General features: G+C 39.3%; 2 protein-coding genes across 2 annotated transcripts; one reads left to right on the top strand and one right to left on the bottom strand.

Moving 5' to 3' along the window:
- On the top strand, positions 1-13,045 carry sgpp2 (sphingosine-1-phosphate phosphatase 2). Its single transcript, XM_041270319.1, has 5 exons — positions 1-369; positions 2,150-2,308; positions 6,974-7,153; positions 10,968-11,057; positions 11,182-13,045. Exons 1-5 carry the CDS (start codon positions 91-93, stop codon positions 11,725-11,727), a joined length of 1,254 nt encoding a protein of 417 aa, XP_041126253.1. The 5' UTR covers positions 1-90; the 3' UTR covers positions 11,728-13,045.
- On the bottom strand, positions 12,688-26,993 carry LOC121326800 (phenylalanine--tRNA ligase beta subunit-like). The gene is made up of 17 exons (XM_041270318.1): positions 26,890-26,993; positions 26,045-26,100; positions 25,720-25,874; positions 25,554-25,626; positions 24,936-25,051; positions 24,603-24,753; positions 23,972-24,080; positions 23,406-23,476; positions 23,254-23,315; positions 23,105-23,156; positions 22,867-22,928; positions 22,318-22,525; positions 22,077-22,157; positions 21,573-21,665; positions 21,112-21,229; positions 20,439-20,591; positions 12,688-13,235 (listed from the first exon to the last, which is right to left on the bottom strand). The coding sequence occupies exons 1-17, from the start codon at positions 26,945-26,947 to the stop codon at positions 13,084-13,086; spliced, it is 1,770 nt and encodes a 589-aa protein (XP_041126252.1). The 5' UTR covers positions 26,948-26,993; the 3' UTR covers positions 12,688-13,083.
- Positions 26,994-27,112: the final 119 nt, after the last annotated feature.

The raw sequence follows: 27,112 nt of genomic DNA, 5'->3' as shown, positions 1-27,112 counted from the left end.
CCTAACAGTGATTTCGGTGGATTGGCCCAGACGGAAGGATTTCGGCGGGTGCAGTTGACTTAAACATTTTGTTCTTTCTTTAAAGTGACAATGATGAACTTTTTAAATTACCTGCAAGATTCCAACTTGGTTGCCAGCTTTCAAAAATGTTGTGGCTTGTTTCCAGAAGCTGTGCCAGGTAACGAGTACCTGTGCGAGGACAAGGGAAGCGGGACGGAGTCAAATGGAAGAGCACAAGAACAGAACAAAAATAACGCTAAGACGCTGAAAGAGTGTGCCGACGGGGATGTGCGCCACAGAACTGAATCCTCCCAAAATGAAAACGGCAATGGAAACCACAGGAATGGAATTAATGGTATTGTTGATAAGGTATGTGGAATAGTTTACTTATCTAAATTGTAATTAATGAGGGCTGTTTGGTTGGGTGTAGGACACGTTACTGGACACCCCCAATAAAGGGTTAAAATGCTACATGCACTTTCCAACCAAGTATAGTAAAAACAACAATATAGTCTCCAAACAAACCATTCCAGTTTACCAAGTTTCTCAACTAATCAGAAGTGGGTGTGTCAAAATCATTGCCATGACAGTGCTGTCAGCACTGTGGTGTAATTAATATAGCTCAGCGACATTGCAAAAACTGATACATGCTTAAGTTAAACTGTTGAGCACAGGCCCACCTCCTCCTGCAATGGCTCCAGTTATTTGACGTTGACAATGGGGGTTGTTGCATGCATTTTTTTTTTTTTTTTTTTTTTTTTTTAAAGGGACTAAATTCAAGCTAAAATGAATCTGTGGGTTCTGGTTCTGTATTGTTGATGATAAAGTTAGCATTGATGTCTCCTGACTGTAAAATGTAGGTCCAAGTTGAAATTAGCTTATCAATGCTGGTTTCACTCGCTGATTCTCTTGATTGCTGTTAGGCACTTGAATTGTTCTATCTCTGCCATGGAAGCTCTGACACACATCCTTGTGCAATTTATGGACTTCCTGTAGCAGCACAGCCATTATATTTGATGCTTGGCAGTGTAACTGATTTACTGCTTATCATGATAATTACTGCTGCTGTAATATTTGTCTGTGGGGCTAAGTAAAGCAGATTGGTTTGCAGGCAGACACTTTCTGACATACTTTCTGTCCTCAAAATGATAAAAACAAATGACTTGATCTTGTTTCAGAATGGCCACTGAGATCAATGACGTGCTCAAGCAGCCTCATGCATGCTAATGGTATTTGTAGTTCAGCTTAAATGATTTAAATAGACAAGTGTGAGTGATGTGCGTTTAATTGTTCAATCACGGGGCTTCTTTTCTTGGCTCATTTTCTACACATAGGTGAGTCATTCCACGAAGTTAATACAACACAAACTTAAGGTGCGTTGAATAAAGATCAGTATGTAATCAATTATATATTTAGAGTGTATCGAAACCACAAGTCCTCAGAAGGTTTTACCTGTTAAATATTCAGTCCCTTCTATTTGCTAGATACCATGCTGGTTCCTCAACAGATTTTAATGTGTGAGTTCATGAAAATATCAGCCTGTTGTTATATCCTGACCAGCAAGACTTGTCCATTGCTGTTGACAAGCCTTGTACAATGGAGCTGTTTCATCCCCAGGGCACATTGGAAGCACTCTGATAGACCACCTGAACAGAATGGTTCCTGAGTTGGTTTGTCATGGAAGCCATATAGGTACAAGGATTGCTTGTTAAAACAGTTCAGTAACCCTGCTGTCTGACCTCCAGTGTTATATTGTGGATGCTCTTGGATTGCAGGAAACTGTTTCCTCCTCATCTGTCTACATCTGATGTGTACAGAGGGTGGTTATTGCAGTGATCTCCTGCTTAATTACTTGACTGATCATGAATTGGGTTCTAGCATTTGCAGAATTCCTCACCAAAGTATGTTTCAGTTTGCTGATCTGTTAATTGCCTTCTGATGGCTGTAATATAAATACATTTTTTACGGTCACAAAATGTCTTAAAGTTTAGCTAATTTTGCAGTGCATTGTGTATTGCTCCTTTTCTAGTAAGGAAACTATTGGTATACGTTGCATAATTAGCACTCATTAAGCTGAGCGATCAAATGGATATTAAAGAAACAATATAAAACGGTGTGCAAATGTGCTGTTGTGCTTTATCGTTTGCAGAAATCCTCTCCCAAGTACGTTGTGAAGAATCGCTTCCTCTATTGCCTGTTTCGATTCGCTGCTGCTCTTGGCCAGGAGGTCTTCTACATCACTTTCCTTCCCTGTACCTACTGGAACTTTGACCCTTATGTTTGCAGAAGGCTGGTGGGCATGTGGGCGGTAAGCAGCTGTCATTGCATCATGAACTCCTGTAAGCTGCAACCGTGTACAACATTTTAGCATGTGCTAGTGTAAAGCTGTGGCCAAAAGTTTTGCATCAACTTGAACTTTAGGATTGAGACATTATAAAGCAGAAAAGCAATACGGGCTAGTTATTTTATGTTGCACAATAAAAATACAACTTAAAAAGCATATTTGCAAAAATATTGCTTGTTCCATCACTGTATGCTAGTACATGCTTCATCATAACATCAGTACTCAACAACATTCTAAACAGTGCTAAGTTTGAGAGCTATTTAATAGTGCACTGGCCTACTTTGAAGGGGTAGAGACACACTCCAAAGGGGCTAAGTGTTAGGGAAGTTAACAGGTTAGAGTTTAAACATTTTTCAAGTGTTAAACAAATAAGAATTGTTCCTAAACGTTTAACCATTGATATACAAGTCAAATATAGAAGTGAGCTGCAGGATTTAAACAGTAGGAGTGTGAGGTTACTTACTCACTCAATTTGTATTCAAGTCATTTCCATGCACATATAAATGTTGGACACGTGCTGGAGCAGATCATAAGAAGTAACAGCAATCTAGGGTGTATGTTGTGATGGCTTTTTGATGGTTACAAGTGTTCCCAATAAGGTATCTAATCACATGTCTTGTATAAAAATGGTTCTTCCGTAAAGATTGTATTTGAGACATCTCGGGAGTCATAAGTGTCGTTCTCCCCCCCCCCCCCCCCCCCCCAGAGAATTAATATGATCACTGCGTGAACATAAGGGCAGAGCATTAAGATGAAAGGGGCATGCTAATGATGCAAGGAGAAAATTGACTTCATAGCTTAGTTCCAGATAAGCTACTAATAGACAGAGCTGAGATTGGTTTGTTTTTAGTTTTTGAATCGATGGAGGATATGAGATGGTATCACTGGGTGAGAAATGTAAAACTAATCAATGAGTGACTGAAGGCATGATCATCAAAGGCATGACCTACACAGAAAGAGCCCTCCTGTTTTAAACCCTAGCTGGCATGCCCTATTACTCTACTGATTAGATTAACCCAATGAAGGAGATATAACTCTGCTGTGATGGTCTGCGATTAAAGGACAGTATTTTCCAACCTCTCCTCTAGGAGATGCCCAGGTATCATTACAGGTTTGGAGGTCTTTTTAAAACACACATGCATGATACCAATAGTTTTGCTATTCATTACACTGTAGACCAAGGGCCCTGATTTATCAAAACGTTAGTGGATTTTAGGTAAATGTAGTATATATATTTTTTTTTTAATCAATTTCAGAAGTAGAATAATTACTTTCTTTAGTATTATATTATGCAGTTCACACAGGTATTCAAAATGTGATTTGCATGATTAGAGATTAGATTTATTCAGCATGTGTTACCTAGCTCCATGGAATCCACACACAAATATTGATACTTTTCACATTCTGGTTTTCAAATACTGGAATTTCACGTTCTCTTTGTTCCTTTCCAGTTTGCATCATTTCGTAATGACGGGTTGCCCTGTTGATTGTGCAGCTCTCCTTACTTGTGATTGTTGCATTGCCACTGTTGATTGTTATCATGTGTTGTTTTTCCCACATGTATTTGGCATCAGTCACTATGGACTGGGAGGGAGGCTGGTCTTGCACTGTAGAGCTGGCTTTGAGAATCATGATAGACCGGCTCAATTGCTATCATTGCAAATAGGCTTAAGCTAAAAGGAAGAGTGGTACATTTTAACAGTGAATGCTTCCTTTGATATTTGGTTTTATTCCTTCATAAAACACTTACTTTAGTTCACTGTAGAAATCATGTATGAGAATGTCCATGAATTTGATGGGAGCTATGTATTTTCTAGTTTAACATTTGGATGAAAACCGTAGAAACACAAGTGGAGGATAAAAATAAATTGAAAATAGAGACTTTATTAATATTCCATACAGTGCTGTCAAAACACATATACACTGATAGATATTACATATTGCCTTCTCAGAGTCCCACTACTGCATCTGTATCTCTAGCAGTAAACCAGCTGTCTGGTTCTTGGGGTGATTATATATATACACACACACTACATAAAGATATGTATTATTAAATAAATAAAAGACCAAGCAGCTGCAAAATTCTTCGAAATTAATCCTGCTACTTTCATGTTACCTTTTGGTAAAACAAAAGCATTTAAAAAAACTGAGATCCAATGAGAGTGTGTTCCAAATTGAAACAATGGCTGGTACTGTATACAGAAAACAGTGCAGCTCTTTGTTTAAGCAAAATGTTTTGTGAAGTGAGTACATCCCTGTCTGTCTCAAAACACTAATAAGCTGAGAGGCGCCCATTCTGTTACACAGTGCTGTCACAGTACACACGTTCCCTGGCCGGTCACATGTAGGAATCTAACACTTGAACAATTCACAGGCCCTGAACTGCAGCCTGTCATTACCAATCTCACTCTGAGAGAAAGAGAAAGCCACAAAGTAGAAAGAGGTTCAAGCATAAGAGGCCGATCTATACATTGTAATGTGTTTCTCTGTCAAGAGAAAGCGGTCTTTTAAATAACTCTTCTGGTTGTGTTGGAACACACACTGCCTGGGGGAAAAAAAAAAAAAAAAAAAAAAAAAGGGGAAACACTGAACTGAATCCTCTGGTTCATTATTCACTGCCAGCACCACTTCGTTTAGCAATATATTAATATATTGTACATAGATACAGTAGCACAAAAACATCTTCCGTTTATTTTTAATTAACGTTAATATGGCATGCAAACACAGCAAGCACAGTGACCTGTAAGCACACTTGACAATCCTTATGCACATAGTAACATCCCACAAACAGGCAGGGAAAGGTGCATTTATTTTCTGCCAGGTATTTTTCAGTTCAACTCTTTCACATGCTATAACCAAACTGCACCCCAGAGGTGTTGCACAGAGGTGTTATATATATATATATAATTACACGCTTTACTTAAACATGCCTTATTTTAGTCCTATGGATATTTAGTTTTTCTTGTTTGCACTGGGTACAGGTCCTTGTAAACCTAGCCTGCCTAGTTTTATTTTTTTTATGGCAAATGTTGTGTCCTTCACAATTACTGATTCTGTTAATGCATTCTGTAGCAAAGCAACATCTGTTGCTTGGAAAATGCATCAATCACACGAATGCCAAGCTCTAGACATGATGCTTAAACCTCTGTCTTTTCTTGCCCTTGGTGTAATGCTGCCATGACTTATCAGTGCAACACATGTTGGTTCTTCTGAAGTGATCCTGCAGTAGCTGGATCAGGGGGAGGTAGTACTCTTGTCTCCAGAGGTTTCAATATGAAATGGGGGTGCATGGCATGTGAGGGAGAGTGCAGCACTTTATGTGGCGCATCAAAACTGAGCTCTTTTCTTCTTTGTGTGTGTTTTGTAAGATTCCACATGACTTCTCAAAGACTTTAACTGACCCCCAGTGGCCTGGCCAAACTACGCTCTCCAGCCCATGTAGCTTTGCTTTCTCAATCCTCAGTCTGTTCTGTTGTATTGTACTGGCTTCTAGTTAAGTGTAACTGTGCTGAGTATAGCTGTCTCTTCAGGTGCTGGTCTGTTGCCTGTCACTGTGATGTCATAGAGAGTTTGCAGACATGCTGGAGGGAGGATCAAGCTGTGATAGATCATGTAAACAGCCTCGTCAGACAGGCACAGAATTCCACAGTTTTATAACCATTGCATTGAAGACCTACTCGCTCCAAGTCGCGACTTGTTAATTGATGTTGTCGACAAAGGAATAGTCTTGGCAAAATCAGACACAATGCTGGCAGCAGTTATAGAAAATATAGGAAAAAGATTAGACAAACCAAATGTTAATAAAACAGCTGGGGCACACAAAGGGCACTTTAAAAAAAATAAATAATAATAAAAAAAAATATAATATATATATATATATATATATATATATATATATATATATATATATATATATATATATATATATATATATATATATATATATATATATATATACACACACACACACACAAACAGCAATGGTATTTAGATCTGCTGTTTAAAAATCACATGAATAGGCCACATGCTAAAGTTGCAGAGATTGAGAATATTATGATTTAAGAATATGCGTTTCTTTCATGTCCCCATTATTTTCTTCGGAGAAAGTTGCCAACTATTCTTTCAAAGACTTTAATGATGCCAAATGCAATCTAGCCTCCCTTATAAATATACAGAGAAATAAAATAAACAGTGTGGCAGATGTGAATGCAAGATGTAGCTGGAAATGCTGAGAATGCACTCCTCATTGACCTACTATAATTTAAACGCAGGCTGCAATTGATTCTCTGTATAGCTGCTGTCATACATTAAATATAAACAAAAACTTAATGTATTGTAAAAAGCATTCCAAGTTTTACAAACAACCCTGAAAACTGCAAGCTTGCCAAAAGTGACATATTTCAGACATGTATTTATTTTAGTAAAGGTTGCATCTGCTTGCTGCAATGTTTTATATATTTTTTTTATTTAATCAGACACTGGTGGGTGAAATATAAGAAATATAATGTTATTATGTATTTATTTTTTAAATAACAGCCTTTGCTGATACTGGGCACTCCATGTATTGGAATGTACTGTATGTATGCCTTTTGCAAAAGTGAGATGCTCATTTTCAGTTTTGTTTGGCAGATTGTGATGTATGTTGGCCAGGTGTCAAAGGATCTCCTAAAATGGCCTCGCCCCTTCTCCCCCCCGGTTGTGAAGCTGGAGACCAGGGTGGACTCGGAGTACGGCATGCCATCCACCCACGCCATGGCAGCCACCAGCATCTCCTTCACTTTCCTGCTCTGTACGATGCACAGGTACAAGGTGAGGGCTGCCATTCAGAGCTCTGGTAGGGCTCAAATGTCAAGCAGGAGGAACCTTGCTGTCGTTGCAGTTCCATCTTGTGACGTCTTCTCTTAATGTTGAAACGGAGAACGTTTTAAATGAATAAACTGCCGAGAGACTTTGTAGCGAGCAATCCTGAATTCTGTCCTCTATAGTTTTTAATATACTACAAAAACGGCTAAAGATACTGATGCTGTAAATCAGTAACTCTGGATTGGGTTATGTAGCTAGAATGTTTTGTTACGGGTTGCTGATTAACTGCTTAGTAGCAGGTTACTAACCTGTTGGAGTATGTGTACGTGAAGAGGAATGGATGGGATAACAGGTGATCATCTGGTTCTTTCTCAGCAGCCACTGGAACACACGTTCAATCGCTGTGTCTCCCATGAAGGAGCAGTGATGCATGTATTAGCTTTTAGTTCTTGCCTAGTTTTTGGCAAACTGAATAGTGTGTAAGTCTCCAGGCATTAATTAATCTGTGAATCTGCTTCACGCTATAGCGTACGAGATTTCATCGCTATTAAAATGCTTGTGCACTGTGGGGTTTAGGTGGTATTGAAGCCAAGAAAAAGATTGGCTGGGTGGTCGACATGGGATTGTCATTCTTTTGGAAATATGCTCAACTGTCCGCAGGTTGAGAAGCACTGACTTGGAGCAATGATTTTAACATTGATGTACAGATAGACAATTTTCTAGCATGCTTAAGAGCGATAGGAATGCTCCCAGGGAGTTGTGTAACAGTAGAAAGGGTAAGATATGCAGCTGTGGCTCTTTAAGACCTGTTCCAAACAGTGTGTGTGTGTGTGTGGTGTTCAAGATCCCATCAGAGCCCCAGTCTGTTTTATTGTCACCAAAGATTTATTGCCCTTTAACAGTATTGGCCCTGATACAAGTTGTTGTCAAACATCTGTGCCTTTTTAGGGTCTTTTGTGTCCTTAAATATGATAGTGAATGAATTCATTGCCTTGCAGTTCTGATGGTTATTGGTCAGGGGTCTAGGTCATGCTTGTGCTGAAGGGGTTAATGTGGAGAGCATTACACCCTGTGAGAAGAGGGGAGGGGGTTGAAATTAAGTTGTCACTTAATAATAATAATAATAATAATAATAATAATAATAATAATATGCATGAATATTAGCAAAGGAATCGCTGCATGTGTGTCCACAGTGCGTAATTACTTGCATTCACTGAATGCGAGGGAGGCATAGTATGACACTCTTGTCATCTCTGTGCATCTCCATTATCAAGGGAGTTGTGATGAAACCTTAAATAACCTTAAAGGCTTGACGTGAAGCGTTATCTTAAATAAGCCTGAAATATTAATCAACATGGAGTTTCAGTACTCGGATTGATTTTCCTGTTGGAGCTGCTATCGATCCACGTTGAGGAGGATTCCAGGAATATCGCATTTCATGCTTCTTCTGGTGCGACGCCAGTTAAAAAGAGATTCATCTCTAAAGCAGCCCAGACTGACAGCTGATGAACTTTTGGCAAATGTGAATTTTTTATTTTTATTTTTTTAAAGTAAAGGACTAATTGGTCTGTTCCTTGTGTGCCTATTTGATGATAATGCAGAGTTGTTGAACACTTTAATGTGGTTTGTACTAGAGAAAAAAAATATATATATAAAACTGTAATGCTATTTTTATTGGAATGTGACTTTGCTCTTACTACAGCATTTATTACACATGCAGATTTTGTCACAGGGATCATCTTGGTGCTAATGGCTTTTTAACTGCACTGTGGGAAGACTCGAGAAAACCAAGGATTTTCAGTTCTCTGGTACTTTTTGGCTCCCTGAAAAGATTCTTCTTCCAAGGGCAGCCTGAAAATTCTCCAATTTCCGAGCACCTTTCTAGAACCAGACAAGCAGGCACCGCTCCCTTTGTTCAGATTTCTTTCTGAGCTGTGAAACTGCAAACAGTCTGCTTGGCTGAAAATGTCGCAACCAGACCAGCTCTTAAGACCCCTGGCAACAACATGGGTGCTTGTAGCTGTTTCCTGGTTTTGTGGTGTATGAAAATGGTAATTTCTCTAATCTTCGAGATCAATCAGGAAACATGTATTGGAAAGCCAGCTGGAAACAGTGAATTGAGTCCCATTTCGGGGCATATGTTAGACTGAGCTGGAACCAGATTTACATTCTGAGTTAATGTCTCTAGTGAACACTGAATGAGGGGGATGACTCAACCTCTTTATTATCCATCATTCAGATCATAGAGGGAAGCAGTAGGAAACCCATCATTCTCAGCAAGGCTACTTTGTGATATAAGCATTTTTATGCCACCCCCCCAGGCATTGTGCAGATTTATTTACAGTGAAACCTAAATTAACCTTTCACCAAAAGGACTGCATGTTTCTGACTCAGATGGGTGGCTGCTCATTCAAGGCATCTCGCCTCAGTACTGCTGTGTTCATTTTGGGTTTCTATTGGGGATCTAAATGAACCACCCCACCTCCTTTGGCAGGTTATTGGTTCAGCGTTCAGGCTTGCTTCAGTATTATCCCTGCCCACCCCCCTCAGTTTATGGCACCCACTTGAATGATTTCCGTTTCCACTGCGGCCGTCCTGTTTCTCAGTAGGAAGTGACTGCCATCACATTTGATTTGCTAAAATATGCCTTGCTTGAGTTCCAGTTGCTTTGTGTCCTTCGTTGAACAAAGAAGAATGATAATTCCTGTGCGTTGTCTTTGAGCTTTGGCGTAGTCAACAGCTCGGCCTTTAGAAGCAAATCCTCGGAGCAGCCATTTGATAGGGTACACCCTCATTGAGACACACAAATACCCAGCCAGGAGCATTAAGAGAGCACTGTACTGCACTTTGAAAATTGAATTGACAGTGTTCTGTGCCAGAGAGAATAGCTGAGTGTTGACTATACATTTATCGAGTCCAGGGTACTGGTCCAGGTATGTGTTTACTCATTCCTCCTGACTGAGATTCAATACATATATTTTCAGTTGGCATTTCGCACTCCGCACGGTCATGAGCTGAACCAAGTTGTCTCCAGCCGATAACGGTTTTGCTGGCGGCAGCGTGCAGATAAAGCAGACACATGTACACCCCAAATGGCTCAGAATCTCATGATATAACATTTATTGAGTATTCTGACAAGATGAGTGCAGCAGCTTACTGCTGGAGAGTCTGGACTGGCACCCCTTCACAGATAGCTGATCATGTTCTTAATTATTGAATGGATTGGTTTTAGTTTATTTTGTGGTGTTCTGCTTCTGTGGTTGTTTTTCCTTGTATTCTAGGTATGGCAGAACATGTTGCCGGATTGATTTGCACTGATGGATATACCATTTCTTTTTGTGACCAGCTGCAGATAAACATTTAACAACATCCAGTTAAAATTTGAGGCTGCTGCTTGTCTTTCGATGTTGCAATTAAATATGAAATACGATAAATCAAGTCGATCTGCTGAGATCTGTATGAACGGATCAGTCATGTAATGACCAGAAGCTCTTTTGTAATCAACATTTGAACTGTAACAGTATATCCTGCATTCATTATGTTTTGCCTTGCAGTGTTCTTTTCATAGTCCCTACACTCTATATTGGGAGAGGGGAGAACCAGTACAGTAGGGTTTCATTAAACTACCTTCCAGTTTATTTCAATAGCACTTTTCAGCTACACATTTATTTGATTATACCAGTTTGTTACATATAAACTCTCTACTATTGCTCAATGCACAGATAATGCCATAGATTGACTGGCTTAATACCCCTTTTAAAAGGGAGCATGTTCTGCTTAGATGTGACTGGTATTATGACTTGCCTGTTCTGTTTCATAGTATCCATTTGAGTTGGGCTTGGTGGTTGCAGTAGTCCTGTCTGCTTTGGTGTCCCTCAGCAGACTCTACACTGGAATGCACACTGTACTGGTGAGTACATCAGAGACATGTCGGGAACAATAAGAAAATGCTCTAGCAATGTGGAATGCTTTTCATTTCTCCTTTTATAATTTTAAAGCACGACTGAAAGGTATTTTCCTCCTTCATATTCCAGGATGTGATCTGCGGTGTCCTTATTACTGCTCTGGTGATGGCACCTACCTACCCTTTCTGGGAGGTCTTGGACCACCTGCAGCTCACCAGCCCCTACACCCCTGCTTTTGCCGTGGTCGTGCCCTTTCTCATGAGCTACTACTACCCAAGGCTGGACCATTATAGCCCGACCAGGGGTGACACCACAACTATCCTTGGAGTTTGGACAGGATGTACCATTGGATTTTGGATCAACTTCCAGCTTGGTGAAACCAACAAGCTTACTGGGGCCATGCCCTTTCACCTTCCGCCAGTCACACTGGCAGCTCTTCTGCTTGCCTGTGCTCGGTTCCTGGTTGGGATTGTCGTGTTAGTGGTTACCAGGCATGTGGTAAAGAGCCTAAGCCTTCAGACACTTGGTGCCTGGTTTGAGATTTCAACCCAGGACACGGAGGTCAGGCACAGACTAGAAATCGAAGTGCCGTACAAGTTTGTGACCTACTCTTCCATAGGCATCGTTGCTACGGTCCCAGTGCCAATGATCTACAGCTTTATGGGATTATTGTAATGCAGATTGTCATTTGTTGTTCCTTGAAAACCTTCTGATTGTGGTGTAATTTTTTTTTTTAAGGAGACAAAAATAAGTATTTTTCAAATGTTATGAGTTATATGGCTCAATTTAGTGCAAAGTTTACCACCCCTTTTACCAGAAAGGAATAAAACTTGTACAACTAACAAAGTCACAGGAATACCTGGAATGGATTGAAAAAAATTTAACTTTAAGACCTCTGGTTGGTTAATGACTTACAAGGTTACACTTAGCAATAAAAGCTATTTTAGTATTACAACCTAATCACTTTTTTAGGTAAAAATAAATAAATAAAAAAACCTACAAACAGTAGTGTATGTGTAGATAACAAATAAATATGCTTTATTATATCTGAATTTACTTTTAAAATGAAAACCTCTTTTACTGACCTTGTGTCTTCGTTGGGTTTTCATAATGCTTATCATGAAATGATCTAATAAACAGGAATCTGGGCAGACTGTGTTAGGACCTAAGCACAGTGTCATTTATCTTGAATAGCAGCTGTCTATCTATACATGCCTCCATATGATTGGATAAAACATCCACAATGGTTACATCCTGCGTAACTATAAATGTTAATGCTTTTATGATCCAGACTTCTTTTTAAAACTTGTAATATACAACCTGGATATAAAACTGTGAAGCCGCTCTTAAAATTCTGTAAACACTATCTACCAAGGGTGAAACCATGCAATAAACCTTATGGAGCATTACTATTATCATTAAATGAATACTTGTCTAACTCCAATACAGAGTTGTCTATTTAAACCAACAAATCTGTCCATTAGCATTCCTTTTCCATCCAGTGATAAGACTGGCACAGTACCAGCAATTGCGATGATGCAAATTCCTACTGCATTTGTGTGTTCTGTCTGGTATGTGGAGCTTTGTGCCTGCATAAACACTTGACTGACAAAAAACTAGTCCTTAGACAACAAATTCAGGCTAAATTTTTTTTTTTTTTTATTGTTACATTTCAATAATTCCTGATGTTTATTCAAACCAACCTGGACATGCACATTAAAATGTAGGTGGACATTAACTAAAAATGCATTTCAGACATATTTCAAAGCCTTCCAATAGCTGTGATGATGTTTTCTTAATACCATAAAATGCTACAGTGCTTCATTACCGTAATGATTGGGGGCCCTCCACCAACAATAACCTATCACGTTTCAGTAAGCGTCACGGATAGAATGCAGAAAATGTTTCTAACAGCAGAACTCGACACAGTATTCCTTGAGTTTATTAAATATTTAAAAGGAGAGATTGATGCTGTCAGCACATGCTCTTCAGCGAGAGGAAATGAAGGGAGAGGAGGAGGGGGTTCGCCCTTCACAGAAAGGGCTCGATGTCGATATCCAGGGCGGAGCAGGGCATCGTCAGCTCAAACTTGCTGATGACATCAGGGTGAAGCACTCCCAGCCTTCCTATGCTCTGACCGTTGGCAAAGACTTCAGCGCAGCGGCCTGGAAAAAAGGTGGAGTCTGCCGGGTAAAGAAAGGAAGGGAAAATGACAGCTCAGTAACAATTGCAGAAACAGTAACCCTTGCATCATTCTCGAGGGAAATGGACAACAGGATGGGCTAACATTTTAATCTAGAAATAAACTACTTTAATGTAATGCACATGCATCCAAGTGATTGCATCCTATACATATATTTTTTTATCTATACACTTTTTTCTTAAAAAACAAAAAGTTCTTAACAACAGGGCTGGCTTGCAAAAATTAGATAATGCCCACAGTATAACATTTGACTTATTTTTACACCAGTCTTTTTATAATCTTAACATACTAAAAAGCCCAATGTGTTTGTGAAATAAGGAGACATACCAGTTAAAAACAGACCACAAGTAAATATAATAAATAACGCAGTGGTGACTTAAGTATCATACAAAACTCAACTGTGAATAAAATGAGTTGCATGTTACTAAAACACTAAAAAAAAAAAAAAAAAAAAAAAAAAAAAAAATAGGCTACAATTCTTTCTTTATGCTTTGAAAGCAAACGTGTAGCATATCAAATTCTACTAATAAATAATACCTGAAAAGAAACAAAAAACAGATTAACAATGAAGGCAGACAATAAACTGCACTGACACCAGGTCAGAATCAGACGGCTCGGGTCAGACTTCTAATTTGCAATAGACTCCAGGGCTTTAAGTAACTCAGTTAAATAATACCTTCCAAAGGGCCTTCCCCAAAAACCTGAAATAGTCACTGTGATGAACCCGGAGTGTCTCTTTGATGACAACGAAGAGGCTCTTTGTTCAGTAATCCACTTCAGTGACCGCTCTTTAACACATTTTCAGCCCAATTGACTGTCAAAGAGCTAATGTTCTGCCTGGACTCCATAATCACATTCCTTCTTTTTAAATTGTTCCTTCCAAACATACACTCCTTTATGAAATAGTACAAAGTACAATATATGTGCAATTGTGAAACAGTTCAATAGAGAGGCAGAAAAAAACAAACAAAAAAAAAAACACCCTTTAATATATAACCCTCCTCAACTAGATGCAGTTCACACTTTTCCAAGCAACCTCTTAAGTTTTAGCTTTTCCCTACTTATTAAAAACATAGTTAAATGTATTAGACAATGAATAGCTCATTTTTTCATGCAAAAAGCAGATACCTAAAAAAGTTCCCCTTTTCAGTGCACTATAATTTAATAATAATAATAATAATAATAATAATAATAATAATAATAATAATAATAATAATACATACATATGCAAATGTTAGTGCTTTTGTATAATGCCATGTATTGAAATAGCATCGCATTAGGTAATGTTATTTTAGTAAAGAAACTGAAAAAAAACTTGTATTATTAATACTATTAAATGGCTATTAATGTATATAAAAGCTTATACAATCATTTAAGACATTTTGAAAATGAATCTCTTTTTCATACTTAAAAAAAAAAATAAAAAAATACAATTCCATAGCCTGTATGGCATGGCTGCTCTGAAGACTTTGTTTTAATACAAATTCTTCTGTTCAAAATTACCAAAAAGTATCTTAGTAGAACAGACACAACCTACTAAGTTTCCACCAGATTCACTGAATATGTGTGGGTTTAATGTGTACCTACATATTACAGTACATAAGCATGTGTCCACACATTTTTCACAAAGCATGATGTTTCAACACAGGTGATTATGTTTGCATAGATCTGTGTGAATTAAAAGGAACATTTAACTTCAGGCAGCATACCAGAGCAGTGTTCCCTGCACTCACTCAAAATGGATCAAACAAAAGAAATCTACAGGCTAAACTGCCAGCGGTGTTTAATTACAGTGATCAAGTTTTACTCAAAGTTTAAATCCGGGCTTTAAGGACATTCACCTACAGGCGTGCTCGGTGCTACTGAAAATATCTTTGGTGAGGATTATGTTTAAAATGAGCTTAATTCTCAGCAGCAGGTAGCGAAGACATCAAAGGAGGCCAAGCACCCGGGCACCATGGGGGTCCCAGGGTCACAGCACACCTGCACAGGTAAGGGTCCAGGAGGGGCTTTCATTTCATCCCACATGCTACTAATATATACCCAATACACTACTACCATTAGCATGAACTCAACCACAACCTTACACAGAAATGTATCACGCTCCCCACAGAGAAGACAGAGAGGAGTCCAGAATGCTATGTTCAGCTCAGTTCAGGAGTCAGAGGCTCTCAATGACAGGCAAGGTTGAGTGAGCAATGTACATTGATGAACGGTTAGCAAGATTTTCAAATCACTGTCAAATCATTCTTTGTTTTGCCTAATCAATATGATAATTAATCTATAAAAAAACAACAATGTAGGATTTAAAACAGAGACCTCTTTAACAACCCCCTCGCAGGAAAAATAAATAAAAATCACACACACACACACACGAATAGTGTAAAACAAGAGCGAGATCTCTTCACAATCCAGCATTTACTGGTGTCTTGAACAGATCACTGGGTTTGTTACAAAATTTCAGAAAGGGATTCTAACCTGGCAGAGTCCCTCACCCTTCGATTACTGGTTGATCTAGATCTAAATATTTATTACAAAAATGCCAGTAAAAAAGCCTGAGAAGCAACACAGGTAATTAAAAGGCACGGGATTACATGAGGAGACTGTTCTCAAAGAGAATCTCACCGATCGGATGTAGAGGACTCTAATCCTCTCATTGCAAAGGGAACATGACTTCAGCGCTCAACGGTACCAGTGCCCCCCCCCCCCAACACCACTCCCCCCACTCCAGATCTCCAGGGGCATCACCGCAGACCTCCAGATAGCATCTAGCTCGCCACGCCTATTACAGAGGCCCCACTTCCACAGTGAACTTTTAAAAGGATTCCCATCGCACGTTGCTCTTTCAGATGGCCAGCGGCATCGACCGTATTCACTTATTCTGGCATGACCAGATAAAGCTAGGGTCAGTTTACACTAAAAACAACTGTAAAGACTTTGGGGGAACATTGCAATTTCACCCATGTTTCCTGGCAGCTGCAATCTCCTACAGGTGTCTGATTATAAGTGGAAGAGGTTAGGACCTTGGGAAGGACCTGCTGGACTCATATGTTTAAGGGGGGCACAAGCATATGGCATAAAAATGGTTCATTACCCCTCAACTTAAAAAAGACTTAAAGGGTAGAAAAGAAATGACCATTTTTAGGGTGTGCAGCAGGGCGATCGAAAAGCTCTGCACATATAAAAGAGGGCTGGGAAAATTTGTTATGATTTGTGTATTTTAAATGACGATGGAAAGCAGAGTTTTGTTGTTGGTTGGCAGCGCGGATGGGGAAGCCCCATCCAGATAAAAACCTTGTGCAGAAGATGACCATCAGTGAAGGTAACTGTCCAGCCTGACCGTAGGACTGCTTCATTTTTGTGTTCGAGACTTTGTATTTGTTTATCTGTTTTATTAGCTCTGAGAGCAGTGTTTTTGTTAAACCTTTTTATTTATTTTTGCATTTGGAATAAAAATAGCACCACAATACACTTTTGCACCTGACTTCCTACCTGTGTGTGTTTGCAGTTCCTGCTTCTGGCCTGACGTCACTACCATTCAGCCGCCCTGTTACAGGGTCCTATTCACAATGACTAAACTATTATGTTATAAAATTCATTGAACCGTTGTTGGCTGCCCCCCAAAAATGTTTTTTTTTTTTTTTTTTTTTTTTTTTTTTTTTTTTTTTTAAATATCAAACTTTTGAAGAAAGATTCATCGAGCAAGGGGAGTGGTTACCAAGACACATAAAATGTCAGTGTGATACATGCAACACAATGACCAACAGGGACGTAAACACCTTAAAATCCCCCTCCTCAATAAAGCCTTCTTCTCTGTAAGAAACACACGTCCCTGTAGGACAAGCGCCTCTCAGACTGTACTGAAATGCAGCAGCTGTTCCCAGTCACGCTGCCTTCTAATAGCCTCCCACTCTGGAGCTCACATGACACTCCCTGTAGGACCTCTCCTACCATTAGGCAGAAGAGTGGGAATTGGACATGATAGATACAGAATATTACAGGCATGCTAGCAAGCACTCACACCCTCTCCCTTTGTACCCTAAACCCAACTGTTTACCAACTCATTAACTCTATGCCTTATTTGACTTTTGTACGTGTTCACACCCTAACTAAACAAAAAGTTAACTTCTGAAACAGATTGAAGTTGAAAGACACATTTAACTCTTAATGAAAAAAACAGAAGGATTAACGGTTAAATTACTTTTTAATTTAGGTGCCGGCAGGGAAAACTGTATCACTGTACATTAAAGCATCAGAATACGTCACACCAGTATATTACAAATGCAAATGAGGAAAGGAAATATGTACAGTACTTTCAGTATTGAATGACAGTCATTGCAGTTTATAGTAGCTGGGAAAGGGTAAATTACCTTGAACTTATTTCAGTCTGCTTTATTGTCCTCGTTTGTTTAATTTGGCCAATGTGACTTTTACGTTTGCAAGAAAAATTAGTGCTAGACAGAAATGTGTAGATCGTTTTCGGTTTATGATAGGAATTTGGAGTTTACACTCGTGGGGTTCCTGTAAACCAGGCACAGAACATAATAACAGTGAGTTAGAAAATCAGAGAGCGATGGAGAAGCAGTACATTCCTTAGTGTCCTGTTTCCTGTGCTCCTCCAGATAGAGACCAAGATATATAAATAAATGATTGTTCATTTTGAAGCCGGACCCGCGTTGATCATTTCAATAAGTGCTATACTGGTAATATTATAGTATTACATGGCCTTTCGATTGCGTCTTCATCTTCTGCAGCCATTTTAATATATCGCTACTGTTCCGAGAGTAGTATCTGTAGTGGGCAGTGCTGTGTACAGTTGGTCTTGTTCAAGAGCACCAGAATAATTGACATGCCCAAATGTAAATTGGTACCGTAACTGAAAACCTTGAATCCAAGTTGCTCCCCCCAAAATTTAACTTTTATTTTGGCCACAAAAGTACGACTTAAATTCAAGTAAATACGGTATATATGTTTTTAGAACATAATCACATACACAAAAATACTAAAACGAGCTGTACAGGCCATGGCACAGATCTAGTTATTTAAAATAAGACTGTCTCGAAGAAAACCTTGGCTTTGCTGTTAATTTGACTAATGACTTATAACAGCAATAACCTAGTCCTGAATTCCTTTCTGTGCAGCCTGGCAGGTCAAGAAGGAAATCGTTTATGAAATGCATAATGAACATGAAGAGTCGCTACTGTAATGATGCCCCCAAGCCATGCCTCCTACTACTTTAAATCTGTCTGATGCCCACAAGTGTAAAACAGATACGACTGGAGAAAGAAATGCTTGTTGTGTTCAGCCAATGCATTAGCTGCTATTTCCCAACCCCCATGTATAAAACAGTCCATTCCTTTCCAATAACTGCATTAGGCATGACTCATAGCTGGTAGTAAGACCAGCATTTATTATAGTGGCCGCATAGCAAGCTTTCACAAATATCTAGCCGTTATTTGAATGCATTCCTTCAATAATGTGTTACAGCTTGTGTTTCCTGCAAAACAAAAAACACTTAAGAAGTTGCAATATCAAATTAAAACTCACATATAATATTAGCAATAAGGTCCAAAGGTATGTACACCTAGAAACTAGTTATCAAGGTCTGCTGACAGAGGTGAAGCAATTCCAAAATACCATGAAGGCTATCGCCTGCAAATGTAACTGGTCCTCTAACAAGGACTGCACCCAGACAAGGACTGCAGAAAATACCACTTCTTTAGGAGCCCGAGCTATTGATTGTGTTAATGGGCTCTTCAGCAAAATGCCTTCAGAAAGCTGGGGACTGCTCAATTTCCGCGCTTGTGAAAAACAATCTTTATTTGTAGTCCTTCAGAAGGGCATTTTCATTCGCCCCAAAAAAACAGTCTAAGTGTTCAATCTGCAAAACTGTAGCGCTGCTATTAAGACGAACTTCATTTTAATTTTTTTTATTGAACCAGATTCCTGTAAGTAACCAGGGATGGGAATAAGACTCCCATTGTATAACAGTTTGATCCATCCCTGGTTTTACTAAGAGTTGTTACCTATACACAATCAAGCTCGTAGTAAAACCTGGAACGGGTGAAACTGCTATGCAATAGGTGTCTTATTTCCATACCTGTAAGCCAAGAAGCTATTTTAAATTTGAAAGACTGCCTGTTAATAACTGTTGCTTCCTTCCATTAGCTAACTGTGCCTCCCTGTAGGGCAGTGGCTCCTAACTCTGTCCATCAAGGTCTGTTCCAGTGCAGGACTTGGTTCCAATCAAATCCGAAATTAGTTAGTGGACCCTTATTCGGCTAAATTAACTAATTTAGGACCTGCTTGGAAAAAAAACCTGCAGCAGTGTGTAGTAGTGAATTAGTAGACCGGGGAAAAAGTGGATCGCGCAAGCGTAGTAAGGCAAAAGGAAGGCGTGGCAGCTGTTTGATTAAAGGGGAGGTTAACTACATGAATCAACATTTTCTATCTGGTCACTTTATTTGCCAGATCGTATGGTAATATTAATATTATTATTAATCCATAAAATGCACTGCATATGAAATTTGAAGATCATCAGACTGGACTACACTGAATTCAGGTTGCATAATAGGAGCAACTGTCCTAATGAATATGCTGTTCTAATGAATATGAAGTAAGCAAAACTGTCAGTTTTCCCCCACCCTGCAATAATAAAAAAGTTAGTTTCTACTATAGAAACCTGGACAAAACCCCCAAAATAATGCATTTTCAATCTTTCAGTTAGGATACTCCACGTTCCCCTGAATTATCATACAACGGGAACACCACAGAATCTGTACAAATTCTCAAATGAACTCGTCCTTAAACTGTTGCATCTGGTAAGTAAAGCATTCCAACACGGACCATGTCAGATTGATGCAATGACCTGCTTGCACCTGCAGCTGGCAACATTAATACAGAGAATTAGTTGAACACTCAAAAAAGGTGTTCAAATAATAACTCTCTGAATTTACAAATCAAGAACAGATGTACATGTCAAAAATCACACAGCAAGTGTTTCCCACCAGCGCACGGATGTCTTGCACATCTGGGAAAGACTGGGAAGAATCAACCCCTATAAGGTGCTGACATCGTACTGTTAAACGCTTATTCCTTCAACGGAGTCTGGGAAGACACCCTGTGATTACAGGCAGAAGACAGATGCGCTAGCATTAGTACCGAATGCACACAGCACACATACCCTCCACAGCTTGAATGCAGTATCCCTTTTCTCTGTCAGGTTTCACATCCAACAGCTGCATGGTCCTGTCCAGCAAGCCGTGGATGACCTCGAACCCAGGGCTTTTGTTGTAGTAGACTGCACAGAGACGCCTGTTGTTCCTCGCACCCACATCTGTGTCAAAAGACACGGACAAGTAAGCCAACCGCTTGCCTCCACAATGCAACCCATCCTCTTTATACCCAACTGCAAGGAGCAATCTCTGTGGACATGCCTCCTCGACTTTGCTAACATGTCCTTTTATGATTCAGACCTTTAGTGTTTAATAAAAATTATTAACCGTTTGGAGAGTGTAATGCAATCGCACCCCGAAGCTGTGAACATTCTGGATAAGACAGGACACTACTCTTTAAAAAAAAAATAAAAAATCAAACCACAATGACTAGAAATTTGACTTCTCCAGCCTGTGCTGTTAAAGGACCTGAAAAAAAGAAAAACTCTCATGATCATCTTTATAATCAATGGCATTTCTATCATCTTCTGTCAGCAGGAACTGTTACACCTATGCACAACATTCACAAAAAAAAAGGTTCAAAAGCTGCAACCTAAAAGAAAAGAAATCTAAAAGGAAATCCTTAGCTGTAAAGTTCAAAATGTAATTGAATCGGTTATGTCATGAGCTACTCAAGCACACCTTTTGTTTCGTCCTTCAGCACCACGTCAGAGATTTCAAATAGCTTCAGGGGGAGAGGCATTTTCCGATTTGCTGCCACTGTCTTCAGGAGGCCAGGGAGGAGGGTTGTGCGCGCCACCTGGTGGAAGAAATGGGAAACGTTGCTTGGGGTGCACTTCGTCACCAGCACCACAAAAGAATAAAAACAGAATAGGAAGGCCATCTAGTGGCCCAGTTACAGAATGCAGCGATGAAATACTATCCTGGCTTGAAAATATAAAAACTGTGTTAAATTAGGACATTATTTGTATTTGTACATGCCACCCAAGGCATGAAGAACAATCATAAAGGGAGATTTTAAGATTGCAGTATTTACTTGTTAACCTATAAAACAACCTTGCTTTTGCACTGTGTAACTGAGCCAAGGCTTTGCATACAGTTATTTACATACAGCAATGATACTCTCTTGCTGTTCCTCTGACCTGAAATTCTGCTGTTTTGGGGTTTGCTATATGTGCTGCTTTCGTGGTGGAGATGTCCTTGTTGAGTTTTTCTGCAATGTCTTCCTGAGAGCACTGTAGGAAGACAGAGATGTCACCTTCAAACAACACGGTATAATACATCTGAACACTATTTATCAAGATACAGAGCAGTACAGTACTTTTATATTGTGCTACATCCGCTAAAAAAAAGAAGTCTACAGCAGCATGGTTTTGTGAAAAATCTCTTTTTTAAAATAGATTTAAAACATAGTTCATTTTACCCATTTTTTACCATTAATGCTATATATTACAGTTAATTTCAAATGCATTTTTGGGCTGTTTCTCAATATCAAAATGCCCCAAACACACAGTCAAAGCCACCGACTAACTGGGAATAGAATAGTAAATGTCACAATCTTACAAACCCTATACCGATAGAAGAGACGTGCCTGACTCTTTTCATACATAAGAAATGTGTTTGGTATTTGTTCATATAATAATTACCAAAGCAAAGGTCAGAGCCTCTGTGAATCCAGCAGCTGCTAGGTCCTGTCTTAATAGCTCTGTTAGTTTGTTCAGAGGAAACTGTAAGAGAGAAAGAGCGTGACATTTACATTGTTAATTTCACTGTTTCATAGAATCACAATAAGTGAATGTAGTCAAAATTATTTTATATGGTTCTAAACAACAGCTAGCTTTGGGTTTTGTATTGTCCATTTCCTGACAGATCTTGAAATCTTCCCACCTGATTGGCTACAGTGTACGTGCGGGGCATGGTCCTCTTGAGGTTGTTAAAACCGTAGGCCATGGCAGCGTCCTCCACTATGTCACAGGCATGGATGATGTCAGATCTGGTTGGAGGGATTTCAACCTCTATCTCCCCACCTTCTCCTATCACCTCTGACTTCAAGTACATCCGAGTCAACAGCTTTGCTATGCTTTCAGGGGTCTCACTGAAATAAGAAATAAGACAAACAACTATCACAACAGTTGCTCAACTGTCAAGGTGCACTAAATCATAAAAGCAAAGATTCTATGCGATCTTTGCAAGTGTCTTTGCATGAAAGTCTTCTCAGTGGGTAATAAACCAACAACCGTCTAGAACCATTTCATGAACATAACAGTTTTATTCATAATTTATAAACATACTTCTCAGTTAAAGATGTGTGTATCAGGTCAGTGTATATTCACAGTACAGGTTATGAAGGGAACTTCATGTCACAGTAGTCAACATTATACCTGTTTATAAATAAACAAATAAATAAATAAACTAACTTAGAAATCCACAACTTACTTGAACCCTACTTTTTTGTTGATAAAATCACTAGTCATTGTCTCCTTCCTGTATGGCAATTCCTGACAGGGGTAAACAAAAATAAATAAATAAATAAAACAGTAAAACACAAATCTTCAAATTTGTATTTTGTTACAACATTCCATCTGGAGAAGCAAAAGGTAGGGGGGTTAATTTGTAAGTCAGGCCCCAAGCCTAATTTAAACACTACAACTAGAAAAGGATTACAAGTACTTACAGGGTAAATACAGCTCTTCCCATCTGGATAAACAACCTCTGCTGCCTCAACACTGCAGAGAGATAAACGTGGTATTATATTTATGTTCATAAAAAACAGAGCTTGAAAAATGAATTTTAACAACAGACGCTCCACCTTCTCTCACTTACGTGAAGGGCTCGTCACAGTATTCACTGAACATTGTAACCACCATGTCAAGAACTATTTTAGCCTGAAAGGGGAACAGAAATGAATAAATGTTACTTCATTACTGTACACACCCCCTAATGGAATAACTGAGAATATTCTGATCATGAATTACCTTTGTAACATCTGTAGCTGTGCACTCAATAAAAACATTCTTTGTATTCACAGAAATCTTTGAATGGTCCCCTAAACAGTAAAAAATGGTTATTGATTTTGATAACAGATCAAGTGTATTCTATCCCTTAATCTCATTGAGTTTATTTTAAATAAATAAAATAAATAAATAAAATAACAAATACCTGACACTGGTTACCTCGTTCTCCACACATTACCATTTACAAGTTTAAATGAATTATCAAGAAAAAGTGAGGGACCACGAAGCCAATTTGTGGCTTGGAACTTGGTTTCTGGCCACTACATGGCACACCAGGAGGGACAGGGTTTGATTCAGCAAAGGCCTCATACTAGGTCTCCTGAAACCAGGTTTCAAGCCACTGCTCCTGAAAAAGTGGCTTCAATGCTCCCTCAGCTTTATGCAACAAAAACTGATCTGCTAGATCTTTAATTAAAAGTGATTTAAAAAAAAATCACCTGTTCTATTTCAATTATGCAAATACCCAAGATCTAAAATTTGCCTCATGTAGCACTGGGAGTCCCGCTTCTTTCATTTATGACACTTACCGTTAATAATAGGTGGCATAGACAGAACTATCCCATTACTGTCATAAATAACAGGGTAGACTGGCTTGTCTTCTATAATGTGCAGGAAATGGCGCAAATGGCTATCGGTCTTAAAAAATAAATAAATAAAAGAGAGGAAAAGCTGTCTCATTATCTGATATTCCTGAGATCATTCAGTTACACTCTTTAGCTTGAGAATATTACATAGTTACAGGCAAATCAAAGGCAACACATTATTGTGGACAGTTATCTTGGTAGGCTGACAAAGCTGAAGTAACCTCTTAAACATCTACAGAACACATTCTCATTCACCAGTATGCAAAGTGATCAGAGTATGCAAACCAGAACACAATGCTTGCATCACTTTGTAGTTAAAAAGTAAAATCATCCCAGCTCTGAAGGCTGGGGGGGGGGGGGGGGGGGGGGGGGGGGGGGGGGGGGGGGGGGGGGGGGGGGGGGGGGGGGGGGGCGAGATAGGGCATGGAGTACACCTATTATATTATAGGTATACTAGTTTCCAGATCCAACTAGCTCCACAGGGACCTTAAGCCTGGGATAATTAGGAAAACTTGCACATAATCTGTGTGCAATATAGATAAGTCGACATATTTTGAGTCTCTTCTGCTCTTACCTTATAGAGGTTCATGAGTTCAGGAGCGGTATACTCTTTGCTCTGGTTCAGAGGTTTGAACTTAATGTCTGCTGGAGGTTTTGCAGTGAAGGTAAATGGCCCAGAAATGGTGTCCAGATCATGAGTGCCGATAGCAACAAGGGTCCTCTTCCTGAAATTTAGAAGTTAAAGAAGAAATACATATGCATGGGTTAAGATTATATTTAAATAAAGACAGAATCATACAAAATACAAGCTACCTGTCAACTAAGGTATGAAATAAAATATTATTCACTGTCTAACCCGTTTGGATTTGCTTTGGGAGGGAGTAGAGATTCCTGGGAATGGACTGACCTGCACACGTTCTGGTGTAGCTTCTCCTGCAGCTCAATGAAGCTCTCGTATCTGTCCTTGGTGAAAGTGATGTTGCGCAGTACAGCGGCTACAGCATGGGGTCGCACCAGGGCAGTCTGCAGGTTTTGCAATGAACAACACTAAAGTTAATCAGCTAGAATAGTGAAGGACCACTTTGATGTCTAGGGATCTTCCCCCACACCAAATATTAACTTCTTGAAAATGGACTCACTTTTTATTTGGGCACTGGGGGTAATTGCAAATGGCACCATGCAGTTACGTTGTAGCACAGTAAACATTAAATTTGATGAACTAATGAAGGCTGGTTCACACATCAGTCATATGACCACCAGGAAACATCTGAGCAAGACGACCCCTGCTAGAGTTAAAAAATATTTAACTACCAGCCTCAGTTATATCACCAGTTAGTCTAAAAGCTAGAGTCAAGCAATCACCCTTAGCGATAGCTGCACGATTGAAGTATGAACCAGCCTTTACAACAGCAGCATGTTGTTTGGCATCCCAGAGCACTTTTATTGGAATGCAGTGGCTTAAGAGTGTAACAACAGGCTGACAGAGAGGACAGGCCAGATCAAGTACTGTACAACTGCCACAAACCTCCTCTGTGATGATCAGTCTCTGTGGTTCCCCATCAACTGGATTAACTCGTTTGTACCTTGGGGCCTCTGTCCTGTATGTAGAATAAGAAATGTACTTTGGTAAAGGAATTCTATACAGTACTGAGCTGCAGAACCTCTTATTTGGACCAGGTGGAACGCATTACCTCTCCTTGAAAACCTGCAGCCCTCGGACCAGCCCCTCCAGACACAGCAGATCATACCGGTTGGCAGGAACGTCGATCTTGTACAGAATGACATCCGAAGCTCCCTCTGCTTTCACATCGCCCTGTTCTTTACTGATGATATCCTTTTCAGAAGTCTGGAAACAGCAGGCAGCGGTTTGTTATAGGGGAGTCTTTTGTCAGAAGCGAAATACTGTCAAACATATTTGCAAAGACAAGTTTGCTGAGCAGGCCAAGCTTTTAAATGTGTCTGTGGGTTTGTGTGCTAAAAAGCCATGCCTACTGAACCGTACAGGTAAGTACTTACTATTTCATCGAGTTCCAGGCCAAACTCAAAGCAGAGTTCATCAAATTCCTCATCAGCTGCAAAACATAAACACAAATAGTTAGTGCTGTTAGAAGTATGCTGTTAGACTGGTTCCATTCGCTCAGAGAGAGGAGATGAGATAATCATGGGTGTGGACTGGCCAATGCTTACACTACTGGACTTGAGGCTACTGAAAAAAAGTATACCTAAATGCAAGCAAGGTAAAGCAAGAAGGACTGGGATGCATAGCTGTTGTGACAGATAACACAATAATACATCGTCGTGTCATTTGGAGCCTCCTACAGAGGTGTGTGTGTGTGTGTGTGTATATATATATATATATATATATATATATATATATATATATATATATATATATATATATATAAATAAAACACGTTATTATTTTACTATTACAGCACAGGGTGCTCCTATGTATGTGTCCAGACTGAACTCCAGAATGCTATGTGTTACTATTGGAAAAGCAGGATAGCATAACAGAACACTGTCTGCCGGGAATGATGCAATCGTACTGAAATCAATCCTCCCATCGCTGCGAAGAAAACGTAGTCTTCTTTCATTGTGGTATAAAACAGATTATCACAATATGATTATACAGTTCAGACACAGACAGCGTTATAAACGGGTCTACCCTTGACAAGTCGGGTAAATTATGAATGTGTCATTCATTCATTGTCGTACAGGCAGACACAACTGAGTCGAGTCAGCGAGCCAGTGCTGGTGTTCCTGTTGAAGTTTAGTATCCCAGTTATCAGTTTTTGGACACGGTTTACCTTCATTTTTACAATATAGACAATAAAACAATAACTGTTTAAAGGACTCACTGTATTCCCTGCCCAAAGCGTGGAACAATAAATCCCTTTTCACACTGACCGTCGGCATGGTCGGTACTCGTCTCGACTTCCTCTACACCGGCTTGGGCTGACTGAAAGAACTCCCGAGTCTTTTGTTTATCACATTTGTTAATACAAATAAGATTAGCAGAATATTTTGTATTATTTTGAGGTGTGATTATATGAGGTTAGAAAAAAAAAAAGTCTTTCTTAT

The sequence above is a fragment of the Polyodon spathula genome, chromosome 14, assembly GCF_017654505.1.
Source record: "Polyodon spathula isolate WHYD16114869_AA chromosome 14, ASM1765450v1, whole genome shotgun sequence".
Taxonomy (NCBI): domain Eukaryota; kingdom Metazoa; phylum Chordata; class Actinopteri; order Acipenseriformes; family Polyodontidae; genus Polyodon; species Polyodon spathula.
This window is presented reverse-complemented; position numbering and strand designations above follow the sequence as displayed.